The sequence below is a fragment of the Hippichthys cyanospilos genome, chromosome 5, assembly GCF_059441005.1.
Source record: "Hippichthys cyanospilos isolate Australia breed blue-spotted pipefish chromosome 5, RoL_Hcya_1.0, whole genome shotgun sequence".
In the NCBI taxonomy this organism is placed as follows: Eukaryota; Metazoa; Chordata; class Actinopteri; order Syngnathiformes; family Syngnathidae; genus Hippichthys; species Hippichthys cyanospilos.
Window position 1 is genome coordinate 19,583,121 of NC_142373.1, and position 20,916 is coordinate 19,604,036.

A 20,916-nucleotide genomic window follows, 5' to 3' on the forward strand; every position below is an offset into this window, starting at 1 on the left:
ACCTGGGTTGAGCCATGACTTGAATCCACCTCCTTGACCAATCAGAGCTGAGTTTTTGCGTGACGCTACTGACGCACTTTCATTTTGAGAAGAGGCGGGGCGAGGCTCCAACGCCGTGACCTTACTGAGGCCAAACGCTAAAATTTGGCCACTGTTAAGTAAGGATAAAATGACGCATATGTTGTGTGATATTGACAAAGAAATTGGTCATGGGAAATGTAAAAAGAACCACTTAAAAATGACAGCACACATCATTTAAATACATGTTTATTATGCTGTGCTGGCAAAGCATACATTTTGGCTTGTTTGCGTGATTGCCAAGCAGTGTGTAGGAAAAATATATATTATGTAGCATCACAGTGCCTTTCTTGAATGGCTGTTATAAATAAAAGGTTACATTAATGTACTTAAACATGAAATAATTTAAATAATCTGGCATCAGGTGTGAAATTCAGAACAAAAACCCATAGCTCATGTTTTTGCTACTCTGGAATGTGTAAATACAGTGAATAGAAGATATTTGCTTTTTTAGGGTAAAGATATATGATTTTTAAGGAAAAATAAGGTTAACCAATACTGGATAAGCAGATTGTATAGACGGCTTTGTTTTCGAGTCTGGAGGAAGTTGGGGTAAGAGGATCATTTTGCCTGCATTACAAACAGCGGCGACACATGTTTAACAACCACACGCAAATGCCACCATTCATCAAGTTGTACTCTTACATTAACAGGTGCTCTGAAAGACAGCTGGCAACTATTAAGCCTTGTACTAGAGTTTTACCAGTAAACTACTTTCATGCATGGATTGATTGTATATTGAATCACACGCATGACCCACATGGGGTAGAAGCACATAACTGCAGGAAAAAAAAATCTCCATTCAATGAATGGCGAATAATCCAACAAACAAACTTGAAAAAAAAAAAAACAGACAAATCTATTATAGAAAGAAGACGGCCGTAAAAATAACTACTTGATATATATTAGCGAAAATACGCATTTACAATACATAAAATGGTAACAATAATAAAAAGTAAATAACTCATATTTAAGCATTCAAAACAAATCTTCACTTTACTTTGAGGTTGCTCTTTAATACACTAGAGCATCAGTAACACAGTCAATTTCAGTTAAATAGCGGCGTAAAAAGAAAGCCGAGTGTAAGGTTCTTTTGAGCTGCAAATGACACGACAACACGCCCTCTAACAGCATCTGGCCCATTAAACAACACTTTGAAGCTCTGCAGTTCGACATATACCGGTACATGTACAAAAATGTATTAATGTAGACATGTCGGGTGTTTAGGCAAATGCTGTGTTTACTTCCGTGCAACGGTTTCTGACAGCTTCTTCAGTCTCTTCTTCAGCTCCAGCGGAAATTTCTCATAGCACTTCTTGCATACCGGCTTCATGTCAAACTCCACAAACTTGTTCCTGTGAAGGAAACATGACAATGGGAATATTCATTTAACTCATTGTATTTCTCCCACAATACGGTGCACCAGATTTTAAGGCACACTATCAGCTTTTGAGAAAATTGAAAACCCTTAGGTGTGCCTTATAGTGCGGAAAAATGGTAAACAATGTAACATACTGTACCTAAACAAATTTCAAACATCAATACGACCTATAAACTGTGCAGCTTAACTGAACAATTTTTTTTTGAGAAAGAAAGTAATAAACAACAACAACGCTAACAGCATCTGTTTTCCCCATTTTAAAATGACTACCGTGAAAGAGTTCATCATAACAAGAAGCTCATTCACAAGTCTGTAAGCATAAGTTGCACATGTGCTAATTGGCTCTTTTCTTTGTCTTCGTTCTGTGCCTCAACTTCAATGAATTTTTTACAATGGCTTACTCCCACACAAGCAGATCATCGCTGGCTGGACAAGGCACGTGGCAAACTCAGCGCCACTACACTAGCATTTATTTTCAAAGTGGGTGCAAAAACTGCCGGAAGTGATTAAGGCTTTACCCTGTGGACCCAGACAGAACAAGAGCCCTGCGAAACAAAGCTGTACCTTCAACATGCGACTGATCTGCTTTTCCTGTTTGCGTAGCATAGAGCTTTTCCAAGAACCTTAATCCCTACTTGGGCTTGGAGAAATGATCAAATGCTGAACTGGTCTTCTGGAAATATGTCAAATGCTACAGCACTCTATAATTAACACATTTAACACAATATTTACAGGAAAACATTCAGTGAAAATTGCGATTTTTTTTCTTTCATTGTATTTTATACAATTAATTAACCTACCATATACAGTACTGCATACAAATGCTTGTTTGAGCATTTTTTTCTTCTTGATATCCATCTGAAGGGATATGAACTTCACTTTTTTGTGTTCACTGGTAGGACAGTGAAGAAAACCAGGAAAATTACGATGGTGGACAGTTGGAAGGAATGTCTTTCGAGTTAAGACTTTTTTTATTATATGACAATTCTGCAAGCTAGTAAAGATGGCTCTCACTGGTGCTGAAAACATGCTCTAAACCAGTGGTTCGCAAACTTTTTACATCTCGTCTACCAGAAAATTGTGCCCCTGATGACAGTTTACATTTGTATGAAACTAGCCAAAATAAAGACACTATTTTGACACTAAAGCACAAATAAAAAATAACTAGATTCATGCACAATTCAATTCATTTGTTCTGAATTTGAAAAGAATTACGTAATGTTCCTGTCACAGCATTACAAAACATTTAACTCGTTGATAGCTGCAGATATCCTGTTAAAATGTTACTTTTCAATAGTAATTTAAATTGCCTTCCCATACCCCCATTTGGTAACTGCTGTTCTAAACTTAAATGCTTACAATAGAACAATCTAATGCCACCACTAGATAGACACATCCTGACCAGAAAATTAGGTTAGAGTATTTAGTATCACAGAGGTTCAAAAGAAGTCAGAAGTCAAAACATTAAAAAAAAATGTGGCACATCATGTTCATGTTTTACTATTATAGCACCTATCCAGCAGATAGGGGAAAAGGAACGGGTGTAGCACGATTGACATAGAAAGAGCAAACCATAAAAGGCAGAAGGAGGGAAGAGAACTGACCAAGAGAAGAACAGCTGAAACGCAGAGATGGAAAGGAGGGAGGATCACAGGCACATGGGTATTAATGGTTTCTTCTTTTTCTCCTTTGAGTCGCGTTCTCGCTTGGACAAGCGGCGTTTCATGTCATCCGGCAGACGCTCATAGCAGTGCTTACACACTGGCTTCAGATCCACTTCAACAAATTTATCCCTGACCGAGCACGAAAAAAACCGAGCAAGAAAAATACAGGGGAAAAACAGAGGAAGCGAAATAAGCAGGTACGATAATCAAGAATAAAATATTAAAGGGTAGGAATAGGTAGTGAGATAAGTCCTCACAAAACAAGAGAAAAAGGATTGCATGTAATAGATTTGCAAACAATTGTGGCAATCCACATGCTATAAAATTTGGCCGAAGCCAAACTTCATGTTACTTACTTGAGGGTGAGCTTTGTGTTGCAAGTAGAGCAAGCAAAACAGTTGACGCACCAAGCCTTGTTGAGAGCTGACACCACTGAAAACATGAGACAATCACCATAAAAAAATGCTGAAAAAGAACATTTCAACCATTCTACCTTTATTCTTTCAAAAAAAAGCAATCTCACCGTCTCCTTCTATGACGCGATTGCAGTGGTAGCAAACATCTCCAAACAGCTAAAAGTTAGAAAAGTAAGGACAAAAATGTCATAAAACAGCAATACATCATCATCCACTGCCTATATAGATGACAAAGATCAATTTTACAGGGCAAGCAGTGAATTAGTAAAAAAACAATTACAAAAGGCAGGCATGTTTTACAAAACACACAGCATTCAGATGTCACAATACCTTAAAACTGCATGTGCACACAAAAGTAAAATTTCCCTGTACATCTTTTTTGTCAAACTACTATATATATATATATATATATATATATATATATATATATATATATATATATATATATATATATATATATATATATATATATATATATATATATATATATATATATATATATATATATATATATATATATATATATATATATATATATATATACATATATATATATATATATATATATATATATATATACACTGTATATGTTTGTGTGTATAAACACTCACACACATTTTTACTTTGGGGGGGCTACCACCAATAAAAAACGCTTTGCGCTATAGCAGAATTGAATTTAGCTACAGTAGGTCAAAATTCACATGACGAGGTCACGATGATGAATTGCCAAAGGTGATTACTCCCATCTAGTGGCATTATCTGTTATTTTATTCTTTCTTTATTTTTTTTTTGTCTCGAGAAAAAAAAGTATCTTCAATTTTTTTATTCAAATGGACAATGCACCAGGCCAACAATCACTCAGCTGCGTCTACTACAGCAGAAGGAAGCCAATATTTAAACCAAGACAAACACAACTTAAATCCTTTCTACAAGTGGTCGCGATTGTCCTTAATATGCTGCCTTGACAGTTTCACCCTTAATCACAATTCTTGTATTACCTGGTTGTAGTGTGTTTCACAGTAGGCCAGGCCCTTGCGTTCGTAGTGGCGGTGTCCAAGGAAGGGTTTCTCACACTTAGCACACACAAAATGCTGCAAACACGACCAAGGTCAAGCACATACAGTTAGTTCTGCAACACAGTTGGCTCAAGACTTCATTTTAGCTGGAACCACGCTTCAGATCAGTCCACCAGTCCTACTGTTGTTTCGCACTGAGTCCAAATAGAGAAAGGAGAGAGAAGGAGCAAAATGCTCTCTATTTTTGAATGAATACTTGCTAACACCATCTCAAATGTTTTATTATGAGGACAGTGTGGATTAGTGTCAGTCAAAAAGCAAGGTAAAGCCAACAAAGCTTTCCAAGATCAAATGCAAAAGTGATTATTTCCATTGTGTCATACATATGACACCAAATAACGTATTAACTTTATTAGTACAGCCTTTTTTTTTTTAACAGAGGTCAGGCAATGCTCCTCGCTGCAGCAGAAACATCAGGCCAAGTATTTGAACCCTCACCATGTCAAAGTGCATCTCGCAATAAGCTCGACCATCCCGCTCATAAAATGGATGTCCCTGAAAAGGGCGCTCACACAATGTGCATACGTGGTGCTGCGTGTGGAGGAAGGAAGAAGCAAAATGGCCAGAAAGAGTGAAAACACGATGATTCGATTTATGTTGTGGGAGAAAATAGAGGAGATACAGGGGGAGATGATGTATCAATCTGAATGGCGAGATACCGTATTTTACGCACTATAAGGCACACTAGATTATAAGGCGCACTTTCAATGAACGGCCAATTTTTAAACTGTTTTCATATATAGAGCACATCGCATGATAAACCGCATAGAATCGAAGCTACAGTAGTGACAGGGGTTGCGTTATGTATCCACTAGATGGAGCTGTGCTAAAGGGAATCTCAACAAAACAATCAGATAAGTCAGTCAAACCTTTCAGTCAGAAATTACGACTGAAAATGATTTGATGATTTTACATGGCGATCAAATGATTATACATTTTTGTCACCCAAAAATGAAAACTCACAGTTTATGCACTGTTTAAGGTGCACCAGATTATAAAGTGCACTGACAATTTTTGAGAAAATTGAAGGCACTGTTAGTGCGCCTTATAGTGCTGAAATATTGTACGGTAAAGTGCACCTGAGGAAAGAACACAGAATCTGTTAACTTGTTCTTGCTGTAGACTGTAAACAGTAGCTTTAGATTAAAAGAGTTAAAAGGTTTCCAGTTCATACCTCCACATGCCATTGCTTGCCCATTGCGTTGACCACACGGCCCTCGATGGGTCTCCTACAGGCTCCGCAGATGGGGACTCCCATCTTGTCATGGCAGGGCAAACAGTAAAGCTCCCCCTTCAGCTCCCGGGCATCAGCAGTCAGTTCCTTTCTGCAGACAGGGAGGGACATTTTTACTGAATAAGCAAGTCAAGTCAATGTATTAATTTTCATTTGAAATTTAGAAAAACATGAAAGTGGTTCCAATCAAACAGTACCATGGAGCTGCACTGTATAACAGTTCTTAGTGAAAATATGTACTGTGTCAAAAAGAGGTTTATTATTGTTGTCGTGATTTGCATTGGTGTACTGTCGAGGTGTTTCTGAAGTGTTGCCTCCCCTGTGAAGTTATATATAGTAAGCAAATCTCTTCACGCTTTATGTTTCAGTGGTTCCTAAAATTTACACCAAGTAAAAAACACTTAACTGCAGCTCTTGCATTTGATTTGTGCATGGTCCCGATCCTTACCCACAGTTGTTACAGTTGAAGTGATCGGGGTGGTAGGGGTCATTCTTGAACAGAAGGGGCTGTTCTTCAATGATGGCGTGACACTTTTGGCAGATGTACTTGCCCAGGCCACGCGCTTTCTCTCTGTTGTGGCACGGACGGCACAAGTGCCTGATAGCCAGGAAAGTTGGGACAGGTTCAACATGAGTGTTAGTCAAAACCGTATCATTATTTAAGGTGAAACCGACCTGCCGGCATTTTTAACAAATCCAACATCGGCGAGCACGGCCTGGCAGATGTCACAGCAGAAGCATTCGGGGTGCCAGCTGTTGTTCATGGCCTTGATGACACGGCCAATGATGAACTCACCTTGGGAAGGAAAACAGGGCTCTTGCGTCTTTATTTTCAGTTCAGCGCCCAGCATCTTTTTACCTCAAAATCGACCTATATACAGTTTCTACACTTACCACACTGGTGGCAGCATGGAGCAAAGAGCATCTGGAAGTCATGTTCACAGTATTTCCTGTCTTCAAACTGTAAGCAGAGACAAAGAAACAAAGAAAGAACACTATGTTGTTCTGAAATCACATGAAATCGCAAATACTGGACGCTAGCAAATGACTTCAACACGGTGACCTTGACAAACTGCCACCATAAATTAACTGCTAACTAGCAGGGCTCGAGTGCTCCATTATAAGTTGGTGTGATGGATGTACATAACTCTGCACAACTTTGATACTGAAAGCCTGAGACAGTTGCCGTTCCTACTGATCACATTTCAACAAACCATGCAAACTAAAGTGTGCTTTTTCAGTTAGTTATTAATTAGTTCATTCATTCAAATTTTAAAGGGAGAGATTCAGAGAAAGAGAAGGACTTGGATGTTGGTTCAGTAAATAATGGAGGGACACGCTCAGGTAACACAAGCTGCTGTTAGCTGCAACAGGCACTGGCTGCTAACAGCCAACTGACATCAGCCCTCAAGCTCGTACCGTTGCGGTAATTATTGTAAGAAAGAATACAGCCAATATAAAAAGTCGCATGTGTGCGTCAAAACATGCCTTATGTGGCTGACAGATCAATCTTCCTCGAATGGTGTCGAATGCAAAATGAATTCAAAACGAATTCTCATCTTTTTTAAATGTCCTTTATTGGACTCACTCAAACTTTAGGCCTTCATTTTTTTGAAAATGTGCATCTTGTATATATGGGGGATTACGGTAGACGTTGATATAGGATATACTTGCATCAATCAATATCCTTTTATGTATGGAGTTATATGACTGTAATGTTAGATCTTCAAGCAGAAGCTACAGCGCACATCGAATGACATTTATTTGACCGTGAAGATCAAGATAATGAAACATAAGACATCATCATACACTTGTTTAAATGACAGAATTCAATCTAAAAAGTAGTTTTACCTCATAGAAGAGTCCCTCTGGGAACTGTTGGAAACACTGGGCACACACAAAGCACTGCTCATGGTAAAGTTCTCCATTACTGTTGACTATCTTCTCTGCTGGAGCAAAGCCGCTCTTGCAGCGCTCACACATGGCGTTGGCCAGGGCGTTGGCCATGTTGCTAAAGGATGAAACAAAATTCTGTTAAAATTGTGTTATCGTGACAGCAAAGAACTTCACGTAAGTCTTCATTCCTAACGGGATTCATGAAAAAATGCCAAATAAATTGGAGATAAAATCAGAACTTGTTCTTTTGGCTCAGAGAGACAATCAATCCGAGCTAACTAGACAAATAATCAACAGCAATGAAAATATGACCGGCTTAACAGCAGTCTGTCATGTTATTACTGGACTATGAAAAGTTGGTGAGGCGTATTCCTTAAAACGCACTGGTGTCACATTTTGGGTGTGGAGTAAATTTGCTTAGGGCCGCAGGGATGTTAAATTAATTTTTATCGTGGGCCACAGTGTAGTTGTCAGAGATATGAGTTAAATAAATTTTAAATGTGTTTGTCACATACCTACCTAGTTTTGTAATCAGAAGCAGACAAAAAACTGTTCAAAAGAGAGTTTGGGAACAAGAAAATGCTGTTTTTTTCCCCCCATTTTTTTTTAATCTTAAGGAAAACTTGCAAATTTGGTATTTTAATCAGAAACTTGACATCAAATCAACATTTTGCGGGCCACATAAAATTATGTGGCGGACCGTATTTGGCCCCCAGGCCTTGAGTGCCTCTTGTGGCTCAAGGTGGGAAAACCTTAACTAGAGTGAAAAATCCCCTTTTAAAAAAATGATATGACTATTTTATTGTACCTTTGTAGTAAGATATACAGTAAATGAAGACACGCCTTGGGTAATTCATTTGTGTTCATAACAAATGAGGAAAAATTACCTGGCAAAAGTTGGGTTTATTTTTTGAAAATGAATGGAATAAAAGCTGAAATAGCTTTCCATGTTTCTCAAGCCAAGAGTAGAAGCCATTTTTTTCACACATCCAAACTAGATGTTTGAAAAGAGGAAAAATAAAGGGAAAATAACAATTTCATCTCAGTAAGTGACCAAATAATACCGACAAAGCATAATAATCAAATACCAGTACAACGGCCAATGGAGGAGAAATAGCCATCAGCTAAAATTCTCTCTATATTCTATAGATTAAGACCTGACCTAGCATGCACAGTCAGCCCTGCCTGACAGGATTAGTGGCAGGAAGTGATATGTCCCTTTGGCATTTCCACCCTGTATTCTGCCGCAAACACGTTGCACAATAGACTTTCTTCAATAAATGCAGTGAAACAGGCAAATAACTAATTTCGATGGAGAGAACGTCAGCTATGCTGAGCCAGATGTCATGCCTCCATAATAAACAATCAATTCATAAATGTATAAAAATGTTTTGAAAGCTTTGTTATGCCAATCTGTGTAATAGAAAAAAGAAAATAGGGGAAGACGGTCCGTGTGGCGCAATAAAAGCAGCAAGTTTTATAACTGCGGGTGTAAATTTGAACTTTAGTCAATGCGTGATGACTTCATGTCCTCAGTCAGTAAATATAGCATTTAAATTTAGCCTTCATGTCATTCATGGACACATATTCAGAATACCTGTGCTGGCATTTTCTACTTACATCACTCCCCCCTTGGCACAAAAATAGCTTTCACTCCGTGTTAGCTCGTGCAGAGCTTGGAGCTATCCCTGCATTGATAACCTGAAAAATATTTTTTTTTTGTATCACCTCGAGATTTTGTATAACATCAAAATTCTTCATTTTCTGTAAGACCTCAAGGTCGTTGCGGACGGAGCAGCAAGGTATCACGTTATGTGAAGACAGAATGCACCAATGCAACCACTCAACCAAGCTATACCATTTTTCAGCACTGTTGTCACACTCAGTGGGACGTCAGTCAACAAAATGTAATATTTGGTATTTGTGCTTAAACAGACGTTCTCAAATGAGGACACGTGAAGGCACTACAGGGAGTACATGATATTTTAGCTGAAGGAATCAACATCGAATTTACTGCATTTTCTTCACTATAAGGCACATGTAAAATCCTTCAATTTTCTGACAGTGTGCCTTATTACCCGGTGCGCCTTACAATTGCGTCCTTTATAAAATGTGTGTCTTTATTTTTAAATTTTACACGGATGTGCAATGCCATTAGCGAAGCAATTTTGCAGCAAAAGAGCTAGAAATAAGACACATGATATTTACAAGATCTATCGTCCGTAGTTACTCGATAAAATTGTGATACATCTACAATGTAGTTCCAAGGTTTAATAAATCAAACACCAATGGTTTACAGCAGACGTATCAAACTCAAGACCAGTTCTTGCCCATCCTATCATTTCATGTGACCCATGAAATGCTAATTAAGATTGGAAGTTTATGGCTAAAATGCCAAATTTGCAAGTTGTCTTCAACTTTTAAACCTTTTTGAATAACAACCACCTTTTTTGTTGCCTATTCCCATTTTCAACCGTTTTACAGGCCTCACATTTCCAAACTGACTACATGTGGGATGATCATACTTAAAATTTATTGCAACGCCCCTCCAACAGAAACAATAACTACAATGTGGCACATGATTAAAATGAGTTCAACAGCCCTGGTTTAAAGTCAAAGTTTGAGAACCACTGGTGGTGTTTATATTTACGGTATATTTAGGTGGTAGATTCCCATTTTAAGTCTGATTTGGCATAAGGAACTGTTAACTTTATAGATTTTTTTTGGTGCTTATAAAGCACTTGACCTTTTTTCCCCAATGATAAACATGTAAACTACACTATAGCTATGTTTTGGAAAGGACGAGCATGCCTAATGTCCACAAGTAAGGTATAGTACTTACAAGCGTGCATAAAAATCACAAAACTCCTTATAGACTTTGACATCACTCTTGCGCCTCTGGGACTTGGACACCAGGACTTCTGCCTCTCCCCCATCCCCGTCCTGAAATTTCTGATGGAAACCGTTCATTTCCCTGTGTGGATTGTAATCCAAGACCTCCCCATCCTCAGGTATAGGAGGCGGTAGAGCACGGCCGTTCATCCTTGAAGGTAAAAGTCTTGGACGTTTCAAAATTCTCCTGCTACTCAAATCCAGCAATCAGTTGGAAGAGTAATCCAAAAAGCAAGAGGGGAAAGTGACCCACTCGTCAGACTGTGATGGGTGTAGTCTCTCCCTCTCCTGCATGCAAGTACACACACCCTCACTCACTCCTTCTTTCCCACATCAACACCCTCTCTTTTTTCAGTCACGCACGCGCACGCAAGCACGCACGTACACAAAGACAGAGACTCCTGCCTGTCCAACTCGCTGTCTATTCTTGGAGCGGCTACTGAAATGAAGAGCCGACCCTGACGCCTGCCTGCTGAGCGCTCACACATTCATGCGCACCTATGCACATATGCACAAACTGGCAAATATTGTTCGAAACAAGTAGGGTTCTCATTTTCCAATGGACAAATTGAACAAAAATGAAACGTGCATGATTACACAACGCACAGTAAAAATGGACATGAGGTACAGGTATTATTTTGGTCCACTTTAGGTCACTCAAATCATCACAATCAGGAATTAAGAATAACGATGATTTGTGGAAAGTACTATCTGAAGAATGGGGGAAAAATACCTCTTGATTACAGTTACACTGTTTAGATTAATGCCAAGACCAATCATGTGTTTAAAAGAGTAGGATTATGATTCAATTAAATATTCAATTTATATTTTAATCAAATTGCAACCAAAAACTTAAATTACATCATTTTGTTGATATAAAAACTGTTTCGGGATTTATTTTTTTAAATCACGCTTTCTTTTACAATAAGTCGCTGTTTTTATGCCTTGTCCCCATATGAATTGTTTCAAAATTGGTTTCAAACCGGGTGTTATAAAACATTCAACAGTAATAAATAAATTTATAACTGAAATGCAGAGAGAAAAAAATTAAGAATTTACATGGAGATTAGGTTATTTCACCCCCCCCCCCCCCCCCCCCCCCCCACACACACACACACACACACACACACACAAATTGAAAACTGGTTGTTTATGCACTGTATAAGGTGCACCGGATTATAAGGCTCAATGTCAGCTTTTGAGAAAATCGAAGATTTTTAGGTCCGCCTCATAGTGCGCGTAATACGGTTCTATGACCAAGAGCATATTGCATTCATATACTGTATTGTTTTTCAAACAGAACATCTTCTGAAGTAACGAAATGGTCACCATAGCAACATGTGAATTTTTGTTGTTTGTAAAATGTGTCTCCTAGTCCTCCAGTCTTTAACATGACTCCATCTTTCTACAAATAGACACCCAGGGAACACTCATCTCCAAACCGAGTGCTGGCAGCTGCTCCCGTGTCTCTGAAAGGGGGGGGGGCACTGTATACACATAATATATGGCTTCACAGCTGTATTTGTTTTCACTAGTAAATCTCAATACCATCTATTCAGAGGATGCTTTTGGCAGTGAACAGTAAAATCTACGCAATATGTTCAAGTACTTAAGCATCAAAGGACTGCGTAGTACATATGGGCTATAAAATGTTTCAAGGAAAAGATTTCACCAGGCGGAACACAGACTTACCAAGACTTACCAAAACTGAATAACGAATGTAAAAAAGCCACCTGTCCCAGTTTGGGTTAGGGAAAGACGGAAAAATCTAATCAGCTAGAAGAGGAAACACACACAACCCTTCCTCCTGATTACAGCCACGAGCACAATAATGCAAAGCGCACCACCCTATTACGAAGGAGATTATTATTGGAAGCATACAGTAACAAAGTTTCTTAACTGCGTCCCAGCAGTACAAACAAGACAATGTAAAGTTTTAAGATCACGATCTTTTAATATCCATCAGTATAGATCAGTCGATTACAGCCCAATATGTCTTTTTTTAATGTGGAATTAGGTCTTCAGTTGTTTGGCAGCTGATGGCACTGGTGGCATTGAACAGTTGGATTCCAGTTGATGAATGTATACAGCAGTGAATGAGCTCATCAATTCATGTTGGCTGAATATTTGGGCAAGTGCAACGATTTATATCAATGACGGAGGAAAACATAACACAAATACGAGAGCTGAATTTAAAAACAGTCAGTAATACCTCTGATGTCACCATGCATTTTTTTAAAACGTCCCGGCAGGTTTTTCTTACAGCTCAACAATTATTTCAGAGAAACAACTTTAACGTCCCAGGTGATGAATTTTTATGACAATCTCTTGGTATGTAACAGGCAAAAAAACATTCTTGGCCATTCTCGCTGTCAGATTCCAACAATGGGATATGACTCCCTCTGTAGGTACCTTTCTGTCACTGCAGTTTAATCAGGTCACTGCGGCAAAAAAACGGAAGAAATCTAACAATCTGTAACAGCTAAGAACAACCAGGGGATAATGACTGAATTACTTGCAGCGAATGTATGTATTTTTAGAATCAAAGTTTGTCCTAACTCCCGTATTAGCACTATAAGGCGCACCTAAAAGCCTTCAATTTTCTCAAAAGATGACAGCGCGCCTTATAATCTGGTGCGATTATATAGTGCATAAACCACGAGTTTTCATTTTTGGGAGACAACAAAAATTAAACTTCATTGCCATTTAAATTCCTCTTTTTTTTACTTTGGGATTTCAGTTGTAAATGTATTTTTAACAATTCAAGTTTTTATAACCGTGTTTGAAATTTTGATATTCTATATATGCTCCAATTTTGAAGCAATTTATATACGGACAAGGCACAGAATCTTTTTGTAAAAGAAAGCACAATTTTATCCAAACAATCCAGAAACTGTTTTTAAATCAACAAAACAATATATTTTGTTTTTAGCTGCAATTTGATTAAAAAGTTTAATATATAATTGAATCGTGATTATATTCTTTTCAACTCTTAATTCATCCTGGCATTGATCTAAACCAGGGATGTCAACTGGCCAGCAGGCCAGTTCTGGCCCACAAATGGGTTTAATCCGGTCCACGAAATGATTTTGTCAATAATGGTTTTATTGGTCCAGCCAACTACAGAATAGATTTTCGTCACCATACTCATGCGCCACTGTAGTATCTGTCAACCTGAGTGTGTATGGCTTTAAAAGGTGAGGCCTTGCCAAGTGAGTCACATGCACATCAGCACAAGAGTGTAGAGTTGGTATGGCATGAATTGTGGCTCAAATGTGTACATTTTTCTTCTTCCTTACCATTACCACAATCATAGAATGTTCATTAAAATTTTTTACAAACCCGAATATTATAGCAAATCATAATCATCCAATGAGTATTTCAAGAAAGGGCAATATCTTGAAGTGGTGCCATGCAAGCAGGTACAGGCTGAAAAATGTATCACACCCCTTGCTAACGTAAACATGTACAGTGTCAACAGAGGCCATGGCAACAAAGAATCGAGCGCAGCTTGGGAAGCATACAAGTGTATTCACACACCCACCCAAACAAACACATGCACACACATTCAACTCATGACGCCCACTTTGACTTGCATTATCTCAAGTCCCACTTGAGTCCACATGGCAACAAAGAACAAAAGCATAAACTTTCAGTAAGTCAGTGCTTCTTAATTATTTTGTGCAAACACACCATAGGAAAGAGAAATAGTTTTGAGCAGCACACACACTCTTCTGGTGCCGATAAATAAGATTAAAATTGTAGCATTTTTTAACAATAATGAAAGAAAAAAAATATATCAACTTTCGACAAATGTTTACTTTCAAATACTTAAAATCTTCCATGTTTTTTCTTGGCATGAATATTCCAATGAAGTGCTGTAATAATGGCAAAACATTGGTCACAAAGACCGATGCACCGCATTTTACGCACTATAAGGCGCACCAGATTATAAGGCGCATCTTCAACGAATGGCCTGTTTTAAAACAGCTTTCTTTTATAGAGCGTATCGCATTATATGGCGCCCAGGATTAAAAGGTGCACGTTCAATGAGTCGCCCATTTTAAAACTTTTAGATATATAGGATGTGCGGCATATTATGGTGCATAGAATAGAAGCTACAGTAGTGGCAAGGGAATGTCAACAAAACAATCAGATAAGTCGGTCACTTTGAAGGAGAAAAGAATGGGAAAAAATACCTCTTGATTACATTAAAAGAATAGAAGATTAGATTAAAAGGCACACTGTCAGCTTTTGAGAAAATTGAAGGCCTTTGGGTGCGCCTTAGAGTGTGGTAAATGTTGCTATGTTTCTGTCAGAAGTTAGAATACAAATGAAATTCGCAGACAGGTATGATTAACTAACATATTGTGGTCAAAGCTGTGCGCAAGGGCTGAGCACATTAGAAACAAAAAGCATTGTGAATATCAGCAGGTCATTTAGTACACAGGCACTAATCAAAGTTTGTTTAACTTGACCGGGGACACCTCTTAAGACAGAGCCCCCTCTTTGTGTCTACATTCTTCACATTGCAACATTCCTACAAGCACTTGAGGAGGGGAAGGACTGAAGTTGATGTATGGTCAAACGGACTGAGACCACAAATCCACACGCTATGCACGTCCTACTCATCTTAAAGGAATGAAATGCACTACTTTGCAAAGGTCGGTCTTTGCTAATCAATGTCTGCAAATAGATTTTCTCTGAAACTCAAGAAAGACAAAGCCCAGTCTGATACAAAATGAGTAAAGTCCAAATGTTCGGATAATGGGCTATTGGTAGGGACAAAGGCCCACTAAACTTTACATTTTCACTCAAAGTCCCCCAGTAGGACTGAACAAAATAATCCCCTATTGTCCAGCTAATCACCATCAGGGTTAATCTGTTCATTCTCGTAACACAGCAAAGTAAAACTCTGGCAGCAAGTTAGAAAAAAGAAGCCACCAAAAACTGTAGACGCACCTGAAGGTATCCCCAAGCACACCATAGCTGTCTGGTCTCTCCTGTCTTCGTCTGTACAAGCCAGAATTCGACAACGCCTTGAGTTTCAAAGAGTTCATCTCCCCGCCACCTCCGCCGTCACGTCCTCGTCTGCAGCGAGCGCACGACCCACCGGGCCGAAAACGTGCCAGGGAAAAGTGCGTGTGTGTTCAGGCTTGTTCCCAATAAAAAGATTAGGCCCGTGTTGCTCTGGCCTCTTATCGGACTGACACACCTCCAGGGCACACGGTCTTGAGGAAGGACGTGCAGAGGTGTGGTAGCACCGCCTGCTCACCTATCCGCTGCCTTCTTCGACCGCCTTCTGCAGGTAGAAGGCAGCCGGGACAAAAATGAGGAGCAAAGGCATTCCGGCCTTCGCCTCCGACTGTCATGTTTGCCGCCTACTACTCACAAGCTCATTGTTGGGAAAATACGAATCCAAGGATGCCAGTGGAGCAGCACAATAGTGACAAACACCCTAGAATCTTTGTGAGGAGCATTTGTTGATATCTCGATGAAGACAAACAATGTTTAGTGATATCGCAGCTTCGAAAATACACATCTGGGCTGTATCACATGCTTCTCCTTTCAGGCAGGATAGACACATTTATCGGGCAGTAACTATGGGATGAAATCTGTGGTTTTTTTTTTGTTTTGTTTTTTTTGTTTTTTTTAGCTTGTTGGCCCAGACGTTAAAGGAAACTTGCGGAGAATCTCGTCAAGTGGCCACACGTTGTAAAGAAGCCAGACAATGCTTTAAAATAAAATTTGGATATCGAATAACATATGAAATGAAACAGCATTGGCATGCTTTTATTTTGAAGTTCCTCTTGGAAGCAAGGTCGCGACAACAATTTACTACTAGATCATTTCTACCTCACAGCATGAGCAGCATTCAATGTAAACAACGCTGTGTTTGTGTTTTCCTCGACGACATCAAAACAAACATGGCGGACGAAGTTGTCAAAAATGCTCAGGTTTTGCTGAATAAAACAGTAGATGAATGATGATTAATACTTTGATGGACACATGGTGATTTGAAAGTATGTTTCCTTGTCAAATCAATGCGTCAAGGATGCAGGAACGCATGCAAACGAGAGCAGTGGTTAATCTAAAAAAATGAAGCATTTAAACGGAGCAGAATATGATTTGTTGCCGAAACAAATAAATGTAATGAATTTTTATTATTTCGCCCATTTCCGAGATATGATCATATCACAATTTTTATAATGATTAGAGTGTTTTCTCTTTCCTAAAGATGGCTTTACAAAAAAAAAAAATAGAAGCACTGGGTAAACCCAAAATGAATTTGGCAAGACAGGAAGACCAAAAAGAGAACATAAATGGCCCACAAATGCTTAAATTGAGCAACATCTTGCAAAAATGTAGTATTCTGCTGCCTTAAACAAACAAACAATAAAAAAAACTACCTGCTGTTTTTTGAAAGTCTTTTCTCATGCTCAAAATTCAACATTCTTGCTGAGCAGTCACAATAAAGCTATTGAAAGATGAGAATGCCAGCGGATGAATAATTCAGGAAAGTTGACTGAAAACAAGGCACTTTTTTCAGACATGCAAACCGGTAGAAAAATGCTTCTCTGACACGTTCAAATGAAAAGAAAGACTTAGTCTCAATATGAAAATGAAAAACATCATCAGATTAATTTCAATTAAAAAAAGCGTCAGTTGTTTTGACATGAACAGATTTGGGACATTACACATGAACCTGTATATTGTCATTGTTTAAAAAACATTTTCACGTCTTTCAGATTCACTGTTGATAAATTCATTAAGCAAATAATGTAATTACATACATTATTGCTGGGATTCGGCTGAACAAGCTCAATGGATAATTCCAAACGACCTTACTGCCACCGTGCGGTCAATGGAGGTACGACAGTGCTTCTGCTTTTCATTTTGAAAACAATTGACTCAAGTCAAAATGTCGCTCAAATCAGGCAGGGAGAAACATCAACAAAAGGTGTGTCCTTGTTTAAAAACAAAAAAAAAACAAAAAAAAAACAACTGCAGTGGCAGTGGCAAGTACACAATGTAGTGTAGTTCCAAAACAGGCAGACATTGTCAAGCTATACAAAAGAATAATTTAGGATTTAAAAAAATAAATTAAAAAAAAAAAAAAAAAAATATATATATATATATATATATATATATATATATATATATATATATATATATATATATATATATATATATATATATATATATATACAGTATATACATATGGCGTTAACAAGGTGTAATTTAGCAACATTGTAGTATGGAAAGTATCTTACCAGTGTCGTATGTCAGACAGAAATGAGGAGAATTTGTCTGTTGCTTAAGTTCCTTTTGCTGTCACTGCAAACACTACTGCTTCTATCTCATGGCCACATCACTTCCTGTGTGTGTGTGTGTGTGTGCGTCTGTGTGTGTGTGTGTGTGTGTGTGTGTGCGTGTGTGTGCCTGATGGGGGTGGGTGTCAATGTGTGTGTGTCCATTTGTGGTTATATGCCAGCATGTGTTTGTGAAAAAAGGGGTGAGAAGGCACAAAAGACTGGGATGGAGAGAAGGTGCGACGAGGATGAGGAGGAGGGTAAATAAAGGGAGTGTTTGAGATTCTGGGGGGTGTGAGGAAGGAGCCTACTGAAATCAGACTACAAGTAAGCCAAATTGTTATTGCAGGCCCAGAAGCAGGCAGCAATGTGCCAGGAAAAAAAACAAATACTCACTGCCAGATTGCTGCATTCTCAAGCAGAACTTTCTATGGTCCTCATTAGCACCTGGGCTTACTGCCCCATCATTTTTTTTCATCCCGATTACGTTTTGTGTCTTAGTGTGCTTTTTTGCAACAATAACAATTAAAAGTGAGTTTTCCCATTCTGCAAACTGTGGATTTACATGGAATTACAGGGAGTAGCCTCAAATCACTTTAACACAGGTGTGTCAAACAAGGCTTGCGGGACGAATACGGCCTGCAGCGAGGTTTAATCCGTCCTGCGAGATGATTTTGTAAAGCATTAAAAAAAAATGCTGTTATTCCCCAAATATAGGACGAACCCTTAATTTCAGGCTCCAATTCTGTTGACCGAGTGAAATCAATGTCCTGTCCTTTCAGTGTTCCCTACGCGGATGTCGGTTCAGTCTGCCCGCTTCTTTTATTGAAAAATAATGCCGTAACAACCTCTGCTAACACGAGCTGCTGTTAGCTGCAACAGGCACTGGCTGTAACTGTGCCTATTAGTTCATCTCACAGGAGCATTGCTCTTCCAAACAAGGTCACGTTCAGGCTGGAGTCTGGGACCAGCTCGAGTTGTATCAACAAAGTGTTGAGTCAAGGAAGCAAAAAGTAAAATGCCTGCCCGCCCGCTCGCATGCAGAATGCTCACTTTATAAAACTGTATCCTGCTTTAGAAAGCCAGATTGATGCAAGACTGTCATCGATTATGAGGACGTGGACAAAGAAACAGTTCCCGCGGGAGTGGACGTACAGGAAGTGGTGTAGAAAGCAATGTCAGGGAGTCTGTGCGGACATTTTTGGACAAGGAGGAGCTTCAAAAATTGTGAGGTTTTGCAGTAATTAAAATCCAGGTTTGTTTGTGGAAGGTGGTGTTTTATTGTATTTTATCGTATTTCTTTAATGTATGAAACCGCAAATAATTGGCATTATTTCTCAATTGTGAGAGTTTCATTTTTTCTCTAATTGTACCTATTATGAACATTAGCGTGAGAGAATTGAGGTTTGGGGTCCAAGTGTTTTAATTAATCACGGTGCTTGCACGAGTTTTCAATTTCCTCCCCAATACCATAAACACACAGGTTATTCTCAATGAATGATCGATTTTTTTGTCAATATTTAATGAATGATGTGGTTTAAATAAATTCAATGTGCCCTGCGATTTCGATTTCAAAAGACAAGGAGCGAGTTTCCAGCATGAAGTAATTCCAACAAACGAACAGTAGAGGGCGTCCGCGAGCAAACTGAGTGACGTTACTCAGATTGATACTACAAATATTACGCTATAAATGATGCACCGTGCATACTTTAGGCGACCCATCTCACAAGCATTTCATCTATATTACCAGCGGTACATGCAACTTCGCCCAGCGATATGGGGAAAAAACTAAATACCGGTCCCTCTTTCCCCAACAAGAAAAAAAATAACTGTCAACTTTCCAAGTTTTCAAGAAAATGTCACCCTCGGCAAAGAAAGATTAACTTTTGACTCACCCGTTTGTCATTTCAGAAATAGCGAGCATCTTTTGGCTGTTTCTCGGTTCGGAGTGAAGTCGAGGTTCGGGGTGACAGATGTTGAAGGTCTCGGATGGAAGACGAGGAGCGAACGATGGTCTCCGCTGAACGATGGCGAGAAGGGGCCTCCTCCAAAGCGGGTCTGACGCCCTCAAGCTCGGCATGACCAGGAAAAAAGCTTCCGCTCTAAACTTTCAAAATAAAACAACATGTGTATTTAAACAAAAATAAAACTATCCGATCGCTGTAACTATTAACACTAATGAGCTAATGCAACAATCCTTTTTATTAATCATAACAATTTATTTATATTCTTATGGTGTTAGATATGCTTTTAGTATAGATATGCTTTTAGTTTACAAAAGTAAACCCTTGTTGAGGGTTAGTCTGACCTTATACAGCAACATTTTACGATCAGTAATCTCCACCGCTGAATTGCATATTTCTGCCGAAATCGACCCACCCTTCAAACATTTTGTCTGTATTAAGTCCTCCTATGTCCGCACAATATTTAAGACTCAGAGCTCTTAATCTTAACTGACCCAAACTTAAAGGAGTGCGGTTTCCTCGCAAAGAAAATATCACTGTATGCCCAGTACAGTAACTTTTTAACAATAACGTTCTTGTTTATTTAATGCATATTCTTTCCGACTTTCAACATTTAGATGTTGATAAATGCATTAATATAATACTTCTCTAAATTGCCCTACTCGCTTGCACTTCTAAATTAAAAAAAAATAAGAGAGAGAAGAAAAGATTGATGGACGCTCATTTGTAATGGGGAGGGAGGGGTGAGGGGGGACATTAACAGATATACAGGATAACATTAAATGCGTCTACTGGGAAGCAAAATCATTGTAGCATATCTTTCCTTCAGCAGCCACAGAAGCCATTTGTTGTTCCCTCCAGTGGCTGCATCATTATAGTATCGAGCGCCTCGATTATTCCCTTAAAAGGAAATCCTTAGAACTCCGCCTTCTGGCTGAGTGAGGGAATGGATATTCTGACAGCAACAGACTATTATTCATGGAAAGAGAAGAAGAAACTATA

The 20,916-nt window shown here is 38.7% G+C and overlaps 1 protein-coding gene across 5 annotated transcripts; it reads right to left on the reverse strand.

The window, feature by feature from the left end:
* Positions 1–251: 251 nt before the first annotated feature.
* lims2 (LIM and senescent cell antigen-like domains 2) lies at positions 252–20,001 on the reverse strand. 5 transcript variants are annotated; one of them, XM_088415773.1, is made up of 11 exons: positions 19,846–20,001; positions 7,701–7,860; positions 6,744–6,810; positions 6,525–6,645; positions 6,298–6,447; positions 5,790–5,940; positions 4,538–4,630; positions 3,647–3,695; positions 3,480–3,555; positions 3,064–3,252; positions 252–1,433 (listed from the first exon to the last, which is right to left on the reverse strand). In XM_088415773.1, the coding sequence occupies exons 1-10, from the start codon at positions 19,872–19,874 to the stop codon at positions 3,108–3,110; spliced, it is 1,041 nt and encodes a 346-aa protein (XP_088271899.1). In that variant the 5' UTR covers positions 19,875–20,001; the 3' UTR covers positions 252–1,433; positions 3,064–3,107. The 5 variants fall into 5 exon arrangements, with proteins under 5 accessions (XP_088271899.1, XP_088271897.1, XP_088271895.1 ...); XM_088415771.1 differs by lacking the exon at positions 19,846–20,001 and adding an exon at positions 15,600–15,847; XM_088415769.1 differs by lacking the exon at positions 19,846–20,001 and adding an exon at positions 10,588–10,879.
* Positions 20,002–20,916: the final 915 nt, after the last annotated feature.